Here is a 15,029-nt window from a genome sequence, read left to right as displayed (position 1 = left end):
CCACTCCTGTGGTCATAATCATTCCTCTTTCGGTCTGACACTAAATGGTCTGGCCGGCTCGTGTGAGAAATCCACATCATGTAGCAAAGCGCACGTAAAATCCCCAGGCGTAAGAGGCGTCTTAAGGACATTCAAGAGGGGTATGGTGTCACAACGTAAGGGGCGTCATAAGGATAAGAGGGGTATAGTGTCACGACGTAAGGGGCGTCATAAGGACATTCAAGAGGGGTATAGTGTCACGACGTAAGGGGCGTCATAAGGACATTCAAGAGGGGTGTGGACACACAGTGCAAGCTGGCTTTTATAATAATAACAGGTACCTGTGCAATAATGCGATTTTATTGATCTCTGTTCAAATGGTTCCAGAAAACGAGTAACAACACGGAGATAAATTAATTCACCAATTTGCCCTGCTGTCGATAATGGATGAGTTGGATTTGGGGATCACGGATATTGGCTGAATTGTCATAGCTGCAGAATATTCTTATTCACTGTGTCTTGCAGAAGACCCTGGCTCCGGCTCTTTGGATGACCAGACTGGACGGTGTGACGTCATCGAACAGCCGGCACGTGCCGTTCACGTGGATGAAGTACATGCACTCCGGGCACGACTCGAGACAGAGCGTCGAGCACTCCTCCTCCGACTGGGCATCCAGCGTTGGTGTTATTGACTGGTCAGTTGTGTCCACGTCATGAGCATGAAGGACGAATGTTGCAGACGCTTCACAAGGTACTGATTCAAAAGAAAAATAATGTTGTATGGAATGTAGTAGACGGAATTTCATTTTGCAGATTTCCTGTTTAAATTTCTTTTTTTATTTCCAATGTTACAATGCGTAATCTAATAGACAACGTTCATGTACTTACATCTCTTTTCGCAGAGACCAACATTTTTCTGATTGCAGTGGTAAGTGCCCCACTCGTAGCTGTTATCAGGCATCAGACCCACACATGTGTCCGCGTCCATAACGTTTGATCCAGTAGCCGAGGCCCAGTTCGAATACGTGCGACTGGCCCCATCCACCCAGTAGAAGTAACCCTGAGTTCTGTTGAGCCCAATATAAATTGGAGTGGCAGCCGAATTTCTGGAACTGAGATAGTAAAGGTCGCAATCTGTATCGCTAATGATTAATTCAAACACTGAATTCAAACATGATTGTATCCAAATTCCATCTGGTAGAGTTTGTTTCAGTGGTGAGAAGGCGAGATGCAATTGATGATAGATCGATGGTCATGATGTCAATGACTGGATTGTCTGGTCCAGACTCAATTATTTACAGCCCGCGCCATATAGCTGGAACACTGCTGGTTATGATAGCGGCGTTAAACAACAAACAAACAAACAAACAAAAAATTAGTTGGTGACAAGGTTAAGTGAAGACGAGATCATTCACGCTGTGAAGTTGTTTGTCCCACAAAATAAGATCATCTCAGTCATAACCTATTCATGGAGTTCTCAACACTGTTGCCACCACCAGTCACTTCATGCATGGAGATGCACGGAGATGCTTTGTTTGTTTTTACATTAACGCTACACTCGGCAATATTGCATTTTTGCGTCTATGATTTTAAGTACATCCAAAAGTAAGTTTGAATGTTACCTTCATTGGAGAAAAGTTTAAAAGTGAATTATCCATTAAAGGTCACATGCAACAAAAACAAAACATAATTAAATCACAATTATCACTTATTCATGACATATACTATACTTTGCTGATTATGAAAAGACAAATAAACACAATTATAGGCGTACAATCGCAAATCAAAAGTGCAATATTTTGTACTTGGGTTTACTTCCCTCGAAACGAAGCACCCGTGATACCGAACCCAGTCAGAGGGGATGGGCGTGCACTAAGTGTAACGAAGCCTTTCATTGGCTGGTTCATTTGCCGATACGCTCAGGACTCTTTGTGTTGTGTATAGAGATGTTAGGTTTTGTAAAAACGTGCTTATTTTTTGTGTATAACATTTTGCAATCAACAGACATCATAACATGTCATGTGTACAAGAATCACGCCTGCCTGTCTGTGTAATTACATAATGTGATAGAGACAGAACTCGGGTGCACGAGCCATAAATCAATGCGTTTTGTTTATGGTGTATAGCCTGATAGGTGTTAAGTTCAAATTGCATGTGGTCAGTGATCGACTATGGTTGAAACATAGCTGAGTAGATCTAGATCCTTAACAAGGTTCTTTTATGTAACGAGTAGATTATTTACTATTTGTTGCTTGTGTACACAACCAAGATTAGACTACTCCTGCTCACGACCTTATAATTCGGACATCCCGCTTCCAAGCTGCGCGAACCTATTCACTGCGCATGCGCCATGAGCGCAGTACAGCGCAGCGCAGCACAGCTGTTGAAACCACTTTTCACCCCAGCTGGGGTGAATTTAGTGAATCGTTTGAACTCCGATTTCACGGGGTTTTTTCATCGCGTTATTTTTCAACTTTATAAGTTGAATTTGCATTTTTGATAATTTGTTACTGTAAGTCCATACCGAAAGGTAGAAGAATCTGCAAAGTTGTGTTTTACGTTGCATGTGACCTTTAAAGAATTATGTTCGGCAATCTCACAGTGTATGATCTCGTACACTGCAAACCGGATATAGTGCGCTGTACGCTCGTGCTTTGGTTGATAGATGTGTCGTCTAAACAGGTATGCTCGATCAAAAACGTGTATTAAAAGACAAAGAACAGTAAAATAACACAGGCAAATAGGCTGCGCTACAACATTAGATAACTTTGATATAATATTTACAGTAATTATTAGCGAGATATCTGTATGTTAAAGAAAACATAATTTTTTTCACCTCTTGCGCATCGAGCCAAATTCGACAGGCTTTTACTCACATATACCATCATGTTAGCCTAAAGAGCTACCAGTATTCTCTTTGTAATATATTTTAGAATGTATGTGTGAATTTTCATGTTTCAAACTGGTTTAGTTATGATGTTATCAATGAATTCACTGGCAACAATACAGCATCACTATACTGGGTTATAGCCGAAACTGTTTGTTTCTCTGTACCGAATATAGCGTATAACTGAATAACGTCCTGACTGAGAGCTTATTCAAAGGTGGGCTTTATTGATATATTTGGACACATTCAACGTATGTATATATTGTACTGGTATATCTTGTTTTGAGAGAACTTATTACGAAAACATATTAGGACTGTCTCCAATCACAAGTTACAGCTTTCAGAAATTTGTCATGAGCAAGAGTTTTTCCAACTTTGAGTTGTCTCCCTTGTCTCACGTGACCACTGCAAATCTTAGTGACATCATGACCCAATGACATGAACTATGTTTTTTTATTCGTCTGAACATTCGGTAACCTGTTCTAATTCACGAAATTCCAAACTGTTAAGAAGTTCTTCACAACTTTCCAAAATACGAGTTTCGTGTGATAGTTAACATGTTTCCGATGAGAGTCGGATGCTCCTTTACCCCACATAAATCAACATCCCCTTACTTTCCACCCGTACAGGCATTGATTTTCTTTCCATTAACACACATTTTGTAAGTGTTAACTTGTTTTGGGTCAGTTTTAGCAATCATGTCCTGCATTTGCAAGAAGGTACAAGTTGGTTGTCTTCAATTGGACCTTTCATTCTGTCCAGAACAGTCCTATCAGGAACTGCGAAGTCTCGGTGTACTTTGGAATCATTAGGAACATACACACCACTAGGGACTATTCCCTCTGTCACTGTGCCGGTGTTTTTCAGCCCAATGCTCCAAAAACACTGTGTAACATCACTGTATCTCATCAGTACAGTGTTGTCGAGTAAATACCACGATACAGCACGAACGCAATATTGTCAAAGGGAAATGAATTTGAAGCAACCAATCGTGTAAAGTTAAAAAACATATCATCATGCCCGACTTCCTTTAAGTTATTTCAGACTAGTTGAAGAAATTCTATCATTTCTTTCATAGAACCTCCATCAAAACTCCCACATGCAGGAATAACAATTGTCGATAAGGTCCGAGGGCTAGCGTCATGCGTGGAAAATGTTTTTGTATTCCTATCTAGTTCCTCTGTTAACTCATTCATTGGCAAGACGCATCTGGCCAAACACGCCTTCCTTCATATCACATTTAGACTTTTTCTTAAGGGGACTGAATACTTCAGTTTGAAATTTTGGGTTTGAATATACAATGTTTAAGATAAGATATTAGAATTTGTATTTTAATTCACTGGATGGTGATTGATAATACAGTGGTCACTGATAATGTTGAAAGAATGTGTCCGAAAATCACAATAATAGCAAACTGAAGTGTTCTTTTAGTTGACCTGTGTTGAATTTAGAAGTACCTTAAGAAAATGAAGCAAAATATATAATTAGGAACTTCAATTACTTAGAAATGATAACATGAACTAACTAGAAACCGTACAGTGATTTGTTTTGAAAGCGCTATCAACCAACTGTACTAGCGGGTATCAACTTGTACGGTGATGATGCATAGGTGGGTAACGTTTAACTCTCGTGTAAAGAAACGAATAGTCTGTGTTAGGATTCCGAATATTATACACCATTTGAAAGCTTATTTATCACATATTTCATATGTTGTCAAATTATACCAAGAAACTGCGAAATTAAGGCATATTGTGGCTTCATTTCCGATGTTTTCTGTGAAGGAGCAATATCGGCGATGCGCTTTTGATATTTGAAAGAAATAAGAGGGTCATTATCCAAATTAGCAGTGAATTATAGTTTATAAGAGTAAAAGGAAGTGTTTCGCTCATTTTAGTACTTGAACTATACTCAAAGTAATAAAAAAAACAGCAAAAAGGAGCCCGTGACAACGTTTCTATAAACTAAAGCACGAACGTACAGCGCACTATATCCGGTTTGCACTGTATGAGATCATACACTGTGAATCTGCTATGAACATAATATAAATATCTACCGAGCATCAGAAGGAATTCAGAGTGGAAACACACTAGAGATGTTCAAGAGCAACTGAAAGATCGTCGTCATAACAAAATTGATCATCTGTCAAAAAGCATCTCAAACATAACATGTTTTATGAAAAGTATAATTGGACTTTGACTGATTGAGTTTTTTCAAACACGGTGCATATAGCTTCGATTCATAAGAATTTGTAAAATAAAAGTGTATTAATATGTTACGTAAATCATTAACCGGTTTTACTCAAGTTAATAAATGTCTTCGTACAGCTTAAAAAAAGGACAAATGGGGACGGACGGGGCCAGTTTGCCAGATAATGCAAGGAAGGTCGTAGCTGGCCTCTGGCAACAATATCCTAACTTATGACTCGAACATAAAATATATTATAGCGCTCTGTTCAAATTAGTTATCCATTCTCTGAACGTTTTTAGAGAATAATTGGACATTGTGTTTTGCTTTTAAACGTTACCTGGCGTTGCTGATGAGAATTAAGAAGGGGTGATAACTCACCTCAGGTACCTGATCGCCTTCAGAGACCGAGTCACGGTGTTGAGAACGGCGAGGTCTGTGTACCCGAGTTGCTGACATCTCATTCGGGCATCATAGAAGCTGAACCTCTCCTCCAGCAGCAAGAATTTGCCTACACAGTGACCTGGGAGCAAATTGATACAATCAGTTGACGATAACACGTATAGTGACGCACAGGCAAACTGTAGCGCAAATAGGGTTGCGCAACAGAATTTTTTACCAGTCTTCCTTTTTGCGAGCGAGGCGAAGCGAGTAAAGGTTATCAACGTACTTCCCTCGCTTCGGTTCGAAAAATATTTTTAATGACAAAATAAAATATCGCCACCATCAAAGGTAGACACCCATTTCCTCACGGGGTAGTACGCTCAGATTTCCAACCTCATATTTAATAATTACTCACGTAAAATATATTTCATTCAACATTTTAAGCGCCATTCGTGGCATATCAAATTGTTCTTCGCCTCCATTACCCTGTCAGCTTCCGGGGCGGTGGGGTAGCCCAGCGGTTAAAGCGTTCGCTCGTCACGCCGAAGTCCCGGGTTCGTTTCCCAGCATGGGTACAATGTGTGAAGCCAATTTCTGGTGTCCTCCGCCGTGATATTGCTGGAATGTTGCTAAAGGCGGCGTAAACCCAAGCTCTCTCACTCACCTTGTCACAGTGACACCACCACATTGACATCGTCACATTTACACCTGCACAGTGACACCATCCTAGTGACACCATCACACTGAAACCATCCCAGTGACACCACCTAAGTGACACAATCAAAGTGAGACCATCCCAATGACACTACCCTAGTGACACAATCAAAGTGAAACCATCCCAATGACACAATACCAGGGACACATTCCAAGTGACACCACCACAGGGACACAATCCAAGTGACACCACCACAGTGACACTATCCCAGTGACACCATGGCACTGACACCATCACACTGACACCATCCCAGTGACACACCTTGACATCAACACATTTACTCCATCACAGTGACACCAACAGTGACACCATCCCAGTGACACCATCCTACTGACACCATCACACTGACACCATCCCAGTGACACACCTTGACATCAACAGATTTACTCCATCACAGTGACACCAACAGTGACACCATTCCAGTGACACCATCCTACTGACACCATCACACTGACACCATCCCAGTGACACACCTTGACATCAACAGATTTACTCCATCACAGTGACACCAACAGTGACACTATCCCAGTGACACCATCCTACTGACACCATCCTGACACCATCCCACACCACTGACACCATCACACTGACACCATCCCAGTGACACACCTTGACATCAACACATTTACTCCATCACGGTGACACCAACAGTGACACCATCACAGTGACACCATCCTACTGACACCATCACACTGACACCATCCCAGTGACACACCTTGACATCAACAGATTTACTCCATCACAGTGACACCAACAGTGACACCATTCCAGTGACACCATCCTACTGACACCATCACACTGACACCATCCCAGTGACACACCTTGACATCAACAGATTTACTCCATCACAGTGACACCAACAGTGACACTATCCCAGTGACACCATCCTACTGACACCATCACACTGACACCATCCCAGTGACACACCTTGACATCAACAGATTAACTCCATCACAGTGACACCAACAGTGACACCATCCCAGTGACACCATCGCAGTGACACCATCACAATGACACCATCCCAGTGACACACCCTGACATCAACACATTTACACCATCCCAGTGACACCAAGAGAGTGACATCATCCCAGTGACACCATCGCAGTGACACCATCACAATGACACCATCACAGTGACCCCATCAGTGACACCATCACAATGACACCATCAAAGTGACACCATCACAGTGACACCATCCCAGTGACACCGCCAGAGTGACACCATCCCAATGACACCATCACAGTGACACCGTCAGAGTGACACCATCCCAGTGACACCATCGCAGTGACACCATCACAGTGACACCATCGCAGTGACACCATCAAAGTGACACCATCACACTGACACCATCGAGTGACACCATCACAATGACACCATCACCCGCTATATAGCTGGAATATTGCTGAGTGCGGCGTAAAACTCAACTCACTCACTCACTCGACTCACTGACACCATCACAGTGACACCATCACAGAGACACCATCCCGGTGACTTGCTAAGCCCTATGATCTACAGATAACAAAGCCTTAAAACTGTCATAGCAACTGAAAACTAGTAATGAAAACACAGTTACCTCCAAAATACACTAAACACACGACTTTCAGACAATATGAACCATTAAAATGTCCATGGAATAAAAACACTTACCTTCACACACGTGAACCACTATTGCCAGCAGAACCAGTGCGTATATGACAACCTGCATAGCTAACTATCAAGGGCTCTCCCAGGTCCCAGAGTGAGTCCAACGTCGTCAATTTGCAAACTTAACTCTCCATGTTTACCTATAACTCGTGTTCTTGCACACGAGCATTCTTCGTTGGGTAACGACAATATTCGTTATGTATGCTGAAAGAATTAAATCAGGTGTCTTTCAGGAAAGGAAAAGTTAGGTCAACACAAGACCATGTATGCTCGTCGTGTTCCCGGATTGTCCTTTGTTAAGTGGGCGCATTACGTTCAAGGCAAAACGCCATCGTGTACGAATACGTGAGTGTGTATGGCAACTTATCATTAATTCCATCAATGGCGTTAGTGCAGCCATGACAATGACACCTTCAGAACAATTTTATTGGTTTTATCTTTGGGGCTTTAGTGAAATACATAACAATCAAAAGAGTGCCGTGTGTCACACTCCGGGACAATCCTGCTTATTGCACAACAGTATGATCTGGCCAGAATATACAAAACTTGATTAATGAGTTCTAAGCATAGAAACATAATGAATTATGAAATAATAATAGTCTGTTTTTGGACATAACATGGTGTCGTAGATGTTTTTTTCCACAAAATGTAGACATAATCTCAACATTCAAGATGGTATGTTTAAACCTGGAAACACTGAAGGCGGAAACATGTTAAGATGAGGCTAGGGCATTGATAATGATCCCATTCTAAGATCATGAATCTGGCGGGCAAACCAACATGTGATCATGATCGTAAGTACTGGGGGCAAATTCTTTTGTCAGTTAAAATTATGTTGTTTTTAACCGCTTCCTAAATGCTGTGTGCCATGGGTCCGAGGCCTCACAGTTTTGTATGAGTAAGTCATCTATCTATCTATCAAATTCAAACGATATCTCAGGTAACCAAACGGCAAACTAGATCTGAGCACTTGTACTTGTAATAGTCCTCACTACTCCTTGGCTCGTACTAGCCCAGACTACTCTTGAACTAGCCCAGATCGAGTACTCTTGCTTGTACTAGCCATGCTATTTTGTGCTTGTACTAGCCCAGACTATTCTTGTACTTGTACTAACCCAGGCTTCTCTTGTACTTGTACTAACCCAGGCTACTCTTGTACTTGTACTAACCCTGATTACTCTTGTACTTGTACTAACCCAGGCTTCTCTTGTACTTGTACTAACCCAGACTACTCTTGTACTTGTACTAACCCAGACTACTCTTGTACTTGTATTAACCCAGGCTTCTCTTGTACTTGTACTAACCCAGGCTACTCTTGTACTTGTACTAACCCAGGCTACTCCTCTACTTGTACTAACCCTGACTACTCTTGTACTTGTACTAACCCTGACTACTCTTGTACTTGTACTAACCCAGGCTACTCTTGTACTTGTACTAACCCAGGCTACTCTTGTACTTGTACTAACCCTGATTACTCTTGTACTTGTACTAACCCAGGCTTCTCTTGTACTTGTACTAACCCTGACTACTCTTGTACTTGTACTAACCCAGACTACTCTTGTACTTGTACTAACCCAGGCTTCTCTTGTACTTGTACTAACCCAGGCTACTCTTGTACTTGTACTAACCCAGGCTACTCTTGTACTTGTACTAACCCAGGCTTCTCTTGTACTAACCCAGACTACTCTTGTATTTGTACTAACCCAGGCTACTCTTGTACTAACCCAGGCTACTCTTGTACTTGTACTAACCCAGGCTACTCTTGTACTTGTACTTACCCAGGCTACTCTTGTACTAACCCAGACTACTCTTGTACTTGTACTAACCCAGACTACTCTTGTACTTGTACTAACCCACTAACCCAGGCTACTCTTGTACTTGTACTAACCCTGATTACTCTTGTACTTGTACTAACCCAGGCTACTCTTGTACTTGTACTAACCCAGACTACTCTTGTACTTGTACTAACCCAGACTACTCTTGTACTTGTATTAACCCAGGCTTCTCTTGTACTTGTACTAACCCAGGCTACTCTTGTACTTGTACTAACCCAGGCTACTCTTGTACTAACCCAGGCTACTCTTGTACTTGTACTAACCCAGGCTACTCTTGTACTTGTACTTACCCAGGCTACTCTTGTACTAACCCAGACTACTCTTTGTACTTGTACTAACCCAGACTACTCTTGTACTTGTACTAACCCACTAACCCAGGCTACTCTTGTACTTGTACTAACCCACTAACCCAGGCTACTCTTGTACTAACCCAGACTACTCTTGTACTTGTACTAACCCAGACTACTCTTGTACTTGTACTAACCCACTAACCCAGACTACTCTTGTACTTGTACTAACCCAATAACCAAGGCTACTCTTGTACTTATACTTACCCAGGCTACTCTTGTACTTGTACTAACCCAGGCTTCTCTTGTACTAACCCAGACTACTCTTGTACTTGTACTAACCCAGACTACTCTTGTACTTGTACTAACCCACTAACCCAGGATATTCTTGTACTTGTACTTACCCAGGCTACTCTTTTACTTGTACTAACCCAGACTACTCTTGTACTTGTACTAACCCAGACTACTCTTGTACTTGTACTAACCCAGACTACTCTTGTTCTTGTACTAACCCAAACTACTCTTGTACTTGTACTAACCCAGACTACTCTTGTACTTTGTACTAACCCAGACTACTCTTGTACTTGTACTAACCCAGACTACTCTTGTACTTGTACTAACCCAGACTACTCTTGTACTTGTACTAACCCAGACTACTCTTGTACTTGTACTAACCCAGACTACTCTTGTACATTGATTTGTAAACCAAGTCAAGTTCATAATGCTATTGTGCAATGTTGTTGTTTGTTGGGTCTTGCATGGTTTCTCACTGAGTTCTTTCGCGAATAGATTTTTGGGATAACACTTGTGTTCAATATTTTTGCGGTCGGCTCCTATCACGTACAGTATACTTACTTCCAGCTGACCAGTCTTGTGTCGCCCCCTTAAATGCTGAGAGCCAGGCAGGGTAATAAGGAGCACCGTCCTTTAACGTCTTGGTATGCTGTGGCATGACGTCATCGTGGGATTGAACCACCGACCAGACGCTCTATCCAGTAGACAACGGAGGTGAGCCTACACAGACTAAATACGTGTGAAAACAGCCTAGCGTCAACTATGATTTTGATGATGATTTTATGGAGAAGCATGTACAATGTGAATCCCCCCCAACCCCTCCCTAAAATGTATGTACAAGGTAAGTGACCCCACCCCCTGCATGTCATGTACAAAATCAATGACACCCCTCTAGTATAGGTGTACAAAATTTATGAGTCCCCAACTCTCCCCTGAAAAAAATGTATGACACCCCCACTCCTAAAATCATCATTACACCCTAGAAGTAAATTATGGACCGTCCCTAACACACATATATGTAACTAGTCCGACAAATCACTGCACATGTAACCTGCACGTATAACCCGGTCCCATAACCCGTGTAACCACATATGTCATGTTCGCCTTTCCCTAACTTTTATTAGATTTGAAACAAATGATAAGTTCATACGAACAACCGTTCACGCAAGTGGCCCGAAACGCAAATATATTCCTAATTTGGAAATAATGGAAATAAATATATCCAATTTCTTTCAAAGTCTAAATCTAAATATGTATGTTTATTCATTTTGAAAGAATATGGTCGCTGACAGTCAGTCAACACGGGATCAGTCCATTACGAACCGATCCTGTCAGGAGGGCCGAAGAGGGTTTGCTCCAATGGTTTGTGCTCTATATTTGATACTCTGCGCAGTACAAAAAGAAGCACACCGTAAACCTGGGAGTAACTTCCGGGTCCTGAACGTCGGTGATAAATATTTATCGCTTTGGAATATGTAAATAACAGTACATTGATGTAGACAATGCTGCATAATATAAAACGGGATTTGGAATAACTTACACTCGTCTGATTAAAGGTAAGACGCCCTTTTTGTTCGAATCAATCCACGCGACACCAGCGATCAGTCGAAGACCCGGTCAGAAATTGAGAATTGAAATTCTTCCAAAATGTTATACAATGAATTTTATTCATGGTAGATGCAAACAAATACCTCATCATGACTTTGGGGACGTTTTTGGATATCCGTACTTACATCTTCCTCGTGATGGGCATAAGTTATTTGTTTGGTGGATTGTTTTTAGGGTTGGATAGATTGCCAAACGAACAGGCATTTATGATTTACGAAACCAGATTCTATCAAACTCTGAACATAAAAACATTAGTGCTTGCCACTGTATGTAAATGTTGAAGAGTTATCAGGTTGGTGTGATAACAATTCCCAACGCCTTAACCCTGTCATTTTAGTGCTTATATATTATAGTTTATCAGAGCTCCAGATAAGATTTAGCTCATGTGGGTACTGTACCCACTGTATTTTTTAGAGTGGGTATTATGAATGTTGAGTGGGTATTTCATTTTCCGTTACCCACTGCTTTCAAATATGTGCGTATTTCAGTCATTTTACTCACCTAAGTATTATGTCATTGAGTAAGTTTACTAAGCAGGTATGTTCTGCCTTATGTCATACCTAATCAAAACCAAAAAATCACTCATCCTATACTGACAGTACAACACTTGTCCTATACTAACAGTACAACTTGATAGCAATCGATGTCTTTTTCATAACGCAAGCGATTTTAATAAATATATTCTGTATGCATTTGTTTTAAACTTTTTATGTATCTAACATTTTAAATGTGAATTGGTACGCAAAGAATTATTTTCAATGCGTGGTTGGAAATTTTCTATGCATATTTTATCCGGATACGCAGCTTATCTGGGCCTCTGGTTTATAATAAATTGAATAATTTGAATTGAATAATTTTTTCACCCATCAATTGGGCTGTCTAGCTGTAAAATTAGATTTGTCCGGCAGAAATCTAGCCCGTCTCAGGGCGGTCGGACAGGCCTTTTTTACACTGGTTTCAATAATTCCCAACTCAAACCTTACCCAATGGAATCACTTTGCAATGATCTCCCCATTTAAATCAATTGGCTTAGGCACATCTTTCTGATAAAACAACCTTTCTGATAAAACAACTTTCTGATCAAACACCCTTCACCATGTTCACCATATTCACTTTCCCATGTGTGAGTTAGAGTCGGGTACCCCAAACTTATCAAACACCCCTTTGGGTCCCAACGACTTGTTTTACATTCAAGTCAAAATGGACAAACCAAGCTACTTTTTTCATGAACTAAGGTCCCTTAGAGTTTGTTTTAATCATAGTCTGCTGTATGCTTATTTTGTAATCAATACAGTACATATGTTAAACATGGGGTTTTAATTACCTTCTTTCAAGGTTTTATCAGAATCTTAGCTGACATTCAGGTAGTATTTATTGAAAATGTGTCATGGTATATGTATCTATGAAACACAAATACATGCAACTTTTGCAGGAGGCTCCCTCTTGCATCTCAGACGAGACATGTAAACGTCTCCTACAACATCACGTACTACCTCAGCTGTGTACACGATGCGGTTCAACAGCAAGGAGCTGGCATATGTAGCCACCCACTCCACCACTGTGGACAAAGAAGGCGTTCTTCGCATGAAAGACAAACAAGATGGACTATTCAAGAAGGGAGAAAGTAGGTGTTAATCTGCCTGAACCAGTTCATTCACAGACGATTTGCCACACATTTAAGCCTGTTTGAAATTTCAGTGTATTCTACAAACATATGCTGTGTTTGAAATGAAGGGAGCTATGGGTTTGAGGCTATGATGTTTTTATTTAAGGATTACTAAATTTGTAGATTTTAATCAAGCTAAACATTGAGCCTATGATTTGTTACAATATGTTTGGCTTAAAATTCTGTGCAGGAGGTAACAAATATATACCAACAACTTTCAATTTCCAGATTAGAGCTGCCACAAATGAATGAAAGCAATTAATTCTTATTGGGTTGTTTGTTACAATGAACAAGTTTTATACATATCATTCAGCATTTCTTATGAAGAACCGGGGGCGGTGGGGTAGCCTAGTGGTTAAAGCGTTGGCTCATCATGCCGAGGACCCGGGTTCGATTCCCCACATGGGTACAGTGTGTGAAGCCCATTTCTGGTGTCCCCCGCCGTGATATTGCTGGAATATTGCTAAAAGCGGTGTAAAACCATACTCAATCAATCAATCAATTATGAAGAACCGTAATAAAATCTCATGTTGTTTTTGCCTTATTCATCACTGTACAGTGACCTGTAAAACAGTGTTGGACAACAGCACACTCCGGCACAGCAATGACTAACATAACATCACTGCCACAGACTAATTTGCATATCACGTGACCGGACTTTTCTCTTGTTTGTAAAAAACGTGCATATTCATAATAAGAAGAGACTGGACTCATGAAAGCTTTTCGGCGCTCTCTTCATATTGTTTTACATTGTTACATATATATTCTTCCACAACTGCAACAGTAAGGTCTACGACAGTATATATTTAGATATCAAACTGGCTGCATCGTTTGCTCTCCATCAGCTTCGATGACAGCACATGGAGCCGCACAACCTATGTAAACAGAATCGCTACGCAAATCGAAATAGTGTTACATGTTTTTGGATATTTTCTCAGTGAAACTAAACCATTCTATTAAAGATGTTTAGTTAGATGTGTAGACTCGTAAAAATAAAAGAGTAAAAGAAATTTGTACATTATATTAAATGGACATTGCAAGATGTGACGAATCGTCACATTTTTCTGGCCTGTGGCAGAGGTACTATGCTGGCTTGCCGCATGGAACTCTGGGTAGAAGAGTGGGACAATAGTAGGTTATACCTTATATCATGTACTTTATATCATGTACCAAGTAAAAATGCCGGTTTTGACAGAGTGCGGTTTAGCTAGGTTTCGCTTATGACGCTTCGCGCACACGGAAGTTCGCTGTCGTGACTGTCACTTTAGCATTAACAAGATGTTTGAATAAGAAACAAGGCAGTGCCTGAATGCACATTCATGTTGTTTAAATCAAATAAAAATGTCTGAAATCTCTTTATTAAATTTCAACTGATCATATATTATCGGCAGAATTAAAATTATAAACTATTTTTCTAACGCTATTGCAAACAAGCGATTCTTGTTTATGCTTCTCGCAGCGGTCCACAATAGCATTGTCAAAGAGCAAAGTAACGATGTTTCAAACATCGAGGAAATCATTAAATAAATTGAAATCAACAATAACA

At 40.7% G+C, this 15,029-nt stretch overlaps 2 protein-coding genes across 3 annotated transcripts in view; one reads left to right on the top strand and one right to left on the bottom strand.

Annotated features, from left to right (window-relative positions):
* Positions 1-386: 386 nt before the first annotated feature.
* Positions 387-1,011, bottom strand: LOC124265226. The gene is made up of 2 exons (XM_046700021.1): positions 868-1,011; positions 387-733 (listed from the first exon to the last, which is right to left on the bottom strand). Exons 1-2 carry the CDS (start codon positions 965-967, stop codon positions 489-491), a joined length of 345 nt encoding a protein of 114 aa, XP_046555977.1. The 5' UTR covers positions 968-1,011; the 3' UTR covers positions 387-488.
* A 10,609-nt stretch (positions 1,012-11,620) lies between these two features.
* Positions 11,621-15,029, top strand: part of LOC124265225 (inositol polyphosphate-4-phosphatase type I A-like) — a 44,301-nt gene continuing 40,892 nt past the window's right edge. For both annotated transcript variants that reach the window (XM_046700018.1, XM_046700017.1), the window contains exons 1-2: positions 11,621-11,765; positions 13,250-13,441. In XM_046700018.1, coding sequence (XP_046555974.1) covers positions 13,327-13,441 — 115 coding nt within the window. In that variant the 5' untranslated portion in view covers positions 11,621-11,765; positions 13,250-13,326. The remainder of the gene's footprint in view (positions 11,766-13,249; positions 13,442-15,029) is intronic.

The sequence above is a fragment of the Haliotis rubra genome, unplaced genomic scaffold (assembly GCF_003918875.1).
Source record: "Haliotis rubra isolate DU_JTF1 unplaced genomic scaffold, ASM391887v1 Scf968, whole genome shotgun sequence".
NCBI lineage: Eukaryota > Metazoa > Mollusca > Gastropoda > Lepetellida > Haliotidae > Haliotis > Haliotis rubra.
This window is presented reverse-complemented; position numbering and strand designations above follow the sequence as displayed.

Excerpts from the sequence above, each read along its gene's own strand:
- LOC124265226 (XM_046700021.1), bottom strand. The coding sequence starts at position 967 with ATGGACGCGGACACATGTGTGGGTCTGATGCCTGATAACAGCTACGAG. Across the intron at positions 734-867 it reads TGGTCTCTGCGAAAAGAGAT|TACCTTGTGAAGCGTCTGCA; the intron begins GTAAGTACATGA and ends CTTTTGAATCAG.